Source organism: Thermobia domestica, chromosome 10 (assembly GCF_964235325.1).
Source record: "Thermobia domestica chromosome 10, izTheDome1.hap1.1, whole genome shotgun sequence".
NCBI lineage: Eukaryota > Metazoa > Arthropoda > Insecta > Zygentoma > Lepismatidae > Thermobia > Thermobia domestica.
The window spans coordinates 84,644,701-84,651,146 of NC_137463.1; the positions used below are offsets into that span (position 1 = coordinate 84,644,701).

The 6,446-nt window shown below is 35.5% G+C and overlaps 1 protein-coding gene across 1 annotated transcript in view; it reads left to right on the forward strand.

Moving 5' to 3' along the window:
• Window positions 1–295: 295 nt before the first annotated feature.
• LOC145662520 (scavenger receptor class B member 1-like) overlaps window positions 296–6,446 on the forward strand; it is a 244,130-nt gene continuing 237,979 nt past the window's right edge. The window contains exon 1 of the mRNA XM_081728178.1: window positions 296–721. Within this exon, the coding sequence (XP_081584304.1) occupies window positions 625–721 (97 nt within the window). The 5' untranslated portion in view covers window positions 296–624. The remainder of the gene's footprint in view (window positions 722–6,446) is intronic.

Genomic DNA, 6,446 nt, shown 5'->3' on the forward strand with positions numbered 1-6,446 from the left:
GGCGGACCACAACAGTGACCAGTGTTCAGCTGATATATAGCAGCAGCACATAGAAACGTAGTTATGTAAATGATATATGTGGTTAATGTATTAGTCAAATTGAGTCAGTACTCGTGTCCTGCCTACTTGATAGTATATACGCACTCAGTTTTTTTTCTTAATTTTCTTTCTTAACTAATCTTTTTTTTAAGAACAAATGACCTGCTTATCTATATATAGAGACATTTGTATCAAACTCACACAAAGACACCATCCGATTACGTTATCACAGAACCGATAAACTCAATGTCATATCATTTTTGTGAGATTGTTTTCGTCAAGTACACGTTAATTTTTTTCAGAAGTCGTTCAGTACAGACAGGTGCTTTTACACACTACTACGCATAACAAAAAGTGATGTTGCTATAGAAGCGTATTCTCGTTTCTAACGTCTAGTGTGAGTGAACTTGAATGTTTCCTTCCATCCGTACCGTATGTACATGAAGATAACAAAGAAACCTGTTCACCTGTGCCTTCTGCTGTTTTGTTTACATTGTATGTTGTTTATTACTCTGCCGCGTGTGTATGTGTGTGTGTGTTGTTTTTTTTTTCGTTGTGTGATTTGGGAGCTTTGATACTTTGAAGATGACAGACTTGCCAGTGAAGAATGAGAATGTGGATTGTAATCATGTAGGGTTAAGTGTAGTGAAAAGAAGAACCGAATTTGACAGTCAAAATTGTGGTAAGTAAGCAAATTTATTATTATTATTATTTTAAAAACAGGTAATCATTTAAGTAACTTGAAACCAGGGGCGGATCCAGGGGGAAAGATCGGGGCGATCTCCCCCCCCATAAGTGGAAACTTTTTTTATTTTATATATAAATAAAATATATAGTTTATTTTTTGAAGCTCTTAAAAGTAGCTCTAAGTAGCAGTATTACAACCCACCGCCCCCCCAGAAGTCTATCCTGGATCCGCCCCTGCTTGAAACAAAAGTAATTTTAAGAGTTATTGGAATAGGATATAGAAAAAGTTCCCCATTCACCTAGTAACAAGAAGCTGTGTCTTGTATATATCATGTGAGAAGTTTGCTTTGTATAGCGTGATATTTTCTCAATATTCAAACCACAGTTGGTGGAATATTTCAGTGAAGAAACTGGACTAGAGGTAGAATATGTTCTTGGGACGCTCAGTTGAATGGAGGATACCGCATTTCGATTATCTATTGCTGTCTTGAATCTATAGCGATCAATATTAACACCGGAAGTACTGGATTTGTGCCACTTCCGGTTTTAATACAGGATTAAGAGGAAAGCTGGTGTTTATTCTTAGAACGTTAAATTGATTCTAAACAGAAATCTCCTTATCTCTTATCTCTTTTGCTCTATGTATACACATCAATATTGAAACTGGAAGTTATGAATTTCTATCACTCCTGGCTTCAGCAGAGAGTGTAAAATGCAGATGGGGACGCTTAATCAATTTCAAAATAACACTTCTCGGTAACCGTTTCAATTTTTGTTCTATAGTGATCAGTGTTCAAACCTGAAATGGTTTAATTATTACCACAATATCACGTGCATTAACGAGCCCAATTCCTAACTCTGGACCCCTACATGGTAGCCATAACTGATAGTGACCCATGAAGTAGTTAAAGACTTTTTGTCTCTCGGACGGATAGACAGACAGGGTAAATGTATAAAGGAGTTTTGGTAAACCAAATTCTTTTAAAACTTAACATTCTATCGTTTCAGGCTGTGACTGGGCAAAATAAAGGTAAAAATGAAATTTGAAAAATTTCATGTCAGCCACTTTATAAAAAAAAAAAAATCATATATAAAGAAAACATTACAAATAAGAAAATTTTCCGGCTAAAATTTTATATGTTAATAGGAATAAACGTGAGCTCGTACATAGATAAGATTTGCAAATGTTATTATTTCCTTTAACATAAATTTTATTAATGGAACAGTCCAACTGTTATTATTTTATTTTTTTGGTAGTTGTCACTTAATAGTTTTCCCTTAATTCCCTTAATAGTCTTTGGCCGTTCTATAATGAAAGATTTATTATAGTTCATGTATGTTTGATCTTACCGGCCCTCTCCGCATGGTCTCTCGATGAGTCTTAAATGTTCTCACCAAATGGTTTATTCAATGCACAAATCACTCACATTTAGCACAGTCTATCACTTGCATTTACAATGTTGAAGTTTGTATGCGTCCTGTTGATAACACGTTTATATCACTAATTGCTTTAGCATTGTCTCTCTAATCATTGTCACTGAGAATGCTCATACACTACACTCCTCGTTTTATTAATTAAACTAAAAATTGTCTTTAAAATAATGAGAATGGACGCATTTCTTTTTTTTTTTTTTTTTTTTTTTGCACTGATCGTTTTGGCGTCCCCTTTCTTTCTGTTCTCTCCGTTCACACTTTTTGGTTTTTAGAAACATTTACAAATTTTCAAATGCAAGCCCACCCTCGTTTCCTATTGGTTGGAAAAACTATTTAACATTTTTAAACTGGACAGAAGAGAGAAACAAACAGGAAACTTCGTTGGTGGGAACTTGAAACATTATCGGGTGGTCAGTGGATGAAGGACAAGAAAGTGTAAAAGGACAGAAAGTTAGGAAAACGAGAGGGGAGTTGGGGTGTGGACCTCTTTTTTTTTAACATCGTGGAGGGTGGCTGGACACAACTGGTAAGAAAGTGGTTTGGATAGGATGAGCGCCTGAAATAAAATGGCCAAACCTACGCTTAGTGAAATTAGAACAATAAATAAATACTGAGTAAAGATTAATAATACGATTGATAATATGTGCACTGGCACATTGCCCCTTTTGAATTGGATGAAGTCATATTGGTGACGAAGAGAATTCACGAAATTATGAAATAAGATGAATTAATTAGGGCATTCCATACTAAATATTAATTAATATTGATTACATACAAATAAAGACTTATATACTTAAATAAAGACAATTTTAGTGAATGTTGATAATTTTATGGTTAGTAAAACATTTATGATAAACTACCAAATAGAAACTAAAATACCACTATTCTACAATACAATTATTACTGTATTACTAAACAGAAGATAAGCTATTTCAACTTTAATTAACGTAAATTATGCATGGCACAAAGGAATATATTTAGTAAAATTAAATTAACTACTTTACTTTAATATTAATATTTTAAATCTACTTTTTGTGATACTTAATACAATGCACTATCTACTTTCCTATTATACAAAGATAAGGTCTAAAATAATAATAGTTAGTATTATTAAATACACATAATGACTAATATGTAAGTAAATACGATTATGATGCTTCATGTTTGTACATGATAATAATCTAATATATCGCAGGAATTTAAACAAAATGGGAAGGCACTTTGCCGCTAATTACAATGATAGGGTTGCACTTAAATTAGTTTCTTTTTTTTTTTGCTTTCTTTTTTTTTTTAAATCAGTGATGGGCTCTATATAATGTTTTAGGTTCTTAATATTTATTGCTGCATAGTGAACACCCTCTAGTGTTTCTACATGGTAGCAATTGTCACACACTTTTTTGCTTATTTGAAATGGACCCTTGAAAAGAAAAAAGAATTTTGCGATCTTTTTATTAGCAGCGGAGCTCTTTGGATGATCGCGAATGAGCACCTTTTTTCCCCACAGAAAATTTAATGGATTTTGCTTCCTTTTTTAATTTTCTTTTTTTTTTGTTTGCTTTTTTTTTAGCTTTTTTCTAACGAGAACTAATTTAGTATCGTGTGGCACTTTATCTTTCGGTTGTATTTCCAGCAAATCATGTAATTCTGTTGTTATGGGCCTTTTATAATGAATTTCATACGGGGAAAATCCATGTGGCCCAACAGACATATTTAAACACTGGGTCACAAATGACAATGCACTTGGCCAACCAACATGGTGGTCATGAATGTAACTTCGAAGCATTTTCACTAGACTACCTATTTGTCTTTCCGAAGGATTTGACTCCGGATGATAGATGGACGTTTTTACTGCTTTTATCCCATGTTTTTCCAGCGTGTTGGCAAATCGGGGCGATGTGAAAATCGTCGCGTTATTTGTTAGTACTATCTTGAACCTTTGTACCTGTGGGACATAATAGTGTAGAATTTTATTTAAAACGCTGTCTGTTGTAGCTCTTCTTAACGGATATGTTACAAGGAATTTAGAAAATACATTTACCATGATGAGCGCATATTTAAATGCACATTGTGCCCGGGGCAAAGGCCCTAGGAGATTCAATGCTATAATCTTTCCTCTCTCATTTGGAATTATGCTCATAGGTGGAGCGGCAAACTTCCTGTTCGGGGGTTTTGCCCGTTGACACGTCACGCACGAAGCTATAATCTTTTGTATGTCTCGATACATGCCGTTCCATGCGAATGTGCGGGACATTTCGGTGAAAATCTTTTCACTGGAAACGTGTCCCCTTAGCGTATGAAAATAAAGTGTGAGTTTCACCACTAGCGTTTTGGGAACACACACTCGCCAACTATCATTAACTGGATCTGTTTTCCTAAAGAGTAGACCACCTGCAATTTTGTACTTTTGTATGATTTGTTGTTCTCTCTTAGTTACGTTTGACTGCGGCTTTTTTAATGCAATAAATATTTTTTTCAGTTTTGGATTTCCGCGTTGTTCATTAATAAAAGAATTCGCATCACCCAGAATGCGATCGTCTATGTCCAATGACACAGCAGCGATAATTTTAGTCGTCTCTGAGTCATCTTGACAAATAGCCTGATTTGTCTCATGGTCTAATGGGAATCTACTGAGAAAATTTGGTACTATATTTGATGATCCGGGGACATATTCTACAGTGAAAGACAAGCTCTGCAACTCAAGAAAATACCTTTTAATCCGTCTGTTGCGAAATGCACAGCGCCAAAGGTGTTTCAAGATTTTGTGGTCCGTAAGTACAATGAAATGTCGCGCCTCTAAAAATGGTCGAAATTTCCGACATGCGTACAGAACGCTAAGAAGTTCAAGTTTACTCGTACTGTACGAACGTTCTGTTGGAGATAAAGTACGTGATGCATATGCAATCACTCGGTGGTTTCCTTCTTCGTCTATTTGAAATAACTTGCTGCCGATTCCGTAGCAACATGAATCGGTTGCTACGTAAAACGTCTTATCTGGCAAAGGAAAGTACAATATTACTTCATTTAAAAGACATCTTTTAATTTCCTCGAATGCAGTTTGCTGTTCGTCATTCCATTCCCAACGAACGTTCTTACGTAGTAATTTCGTTAAGGGAGCTTCTAGAGTAGCTAGGTTTTTGATGTATGAACGATAGAAACCGACGAAACCGAGATATTTCCTCAACTGACGTTTTGTACGAGGTGGTGTTAAATTTTGCACTGGGGCAATTCTTTCAACGTTTAGCTTAGTTCCCTCTCCATTTAATACAAATTCGAGAAATTTTACTTTTTTCTGTCCGAAACTACATTTCCTTAATTTTATGTGAAAGTTTGCCTCTTCCAATTTTATCAAAATGTCCTTTAGTCGCTTTAACATTGATTTCCATGTCTGTCCGCTGATTAGGACATCATCTACATACCAGGATACTCCCTCCGAGTTCGGGCCCATAATTTGGTTTAGACACCTTTTGCATGCACTACTAGAATTTACCATACCATACGGGCAAGTAGTGTGCACGTACGTGCGCCCCTTGTACGAGAAGGCAGTAGAGATATGTCCTTTTCTGACCGCCCTGAGGCGATATTATTTTAATCGTAGCCTTTTACGCTGTATTATGGGCTTTCTAGCGCCGCGGTGTTGCCAAATTATGCCCTAAAGGGTTGAAATTCCCTATATTTTGTATATTTATAGTGTAAATTATGCAACATTGTAAGATATAATTTAATTAAATTTTGATATCAATTTAATTAACCCTTTAATTAAACTCCTATCAAATTGATTACCCCTTTAATCAAACAGCTATTAATTTATTCAATTAAAGATGATTACGTAGAATTAATGTAATCGCGTATGATGATATATGTACCGTTATTACCTTATAGTGGTATTTAATTACAAAAGGGTTTAATGTATTATTTTGGATTGATAACACGTGTTAGATGGTGCCGTTGGCGCCATTACTGTCTGGTTATGCCGCAACTTTCCTTTATACTTTCCCCGCCCGTTCACTTTGTATATTACCGACTGCCGCGTTGTATTGAACGTTAGTTTTTTCGCTGGCGCCATTACCGTTGCGCCGCCCGCTTTGTATATCCGCCGCTCGGTAGCCGTGGACGCTAATGGTATTTTCCGGCACACTTTATATGTTTACCCGATACTTTAACTTAAGTTAGAAGAGAAAGTTTACTTACCTTTGATAATATTCCGCCTCTGGTTATTTCCTGGTTGCAGTTGGTGGTTTATTGATGATGACGTAGAAGAACTTGTTGAGCGAACAAGCAAAATACCG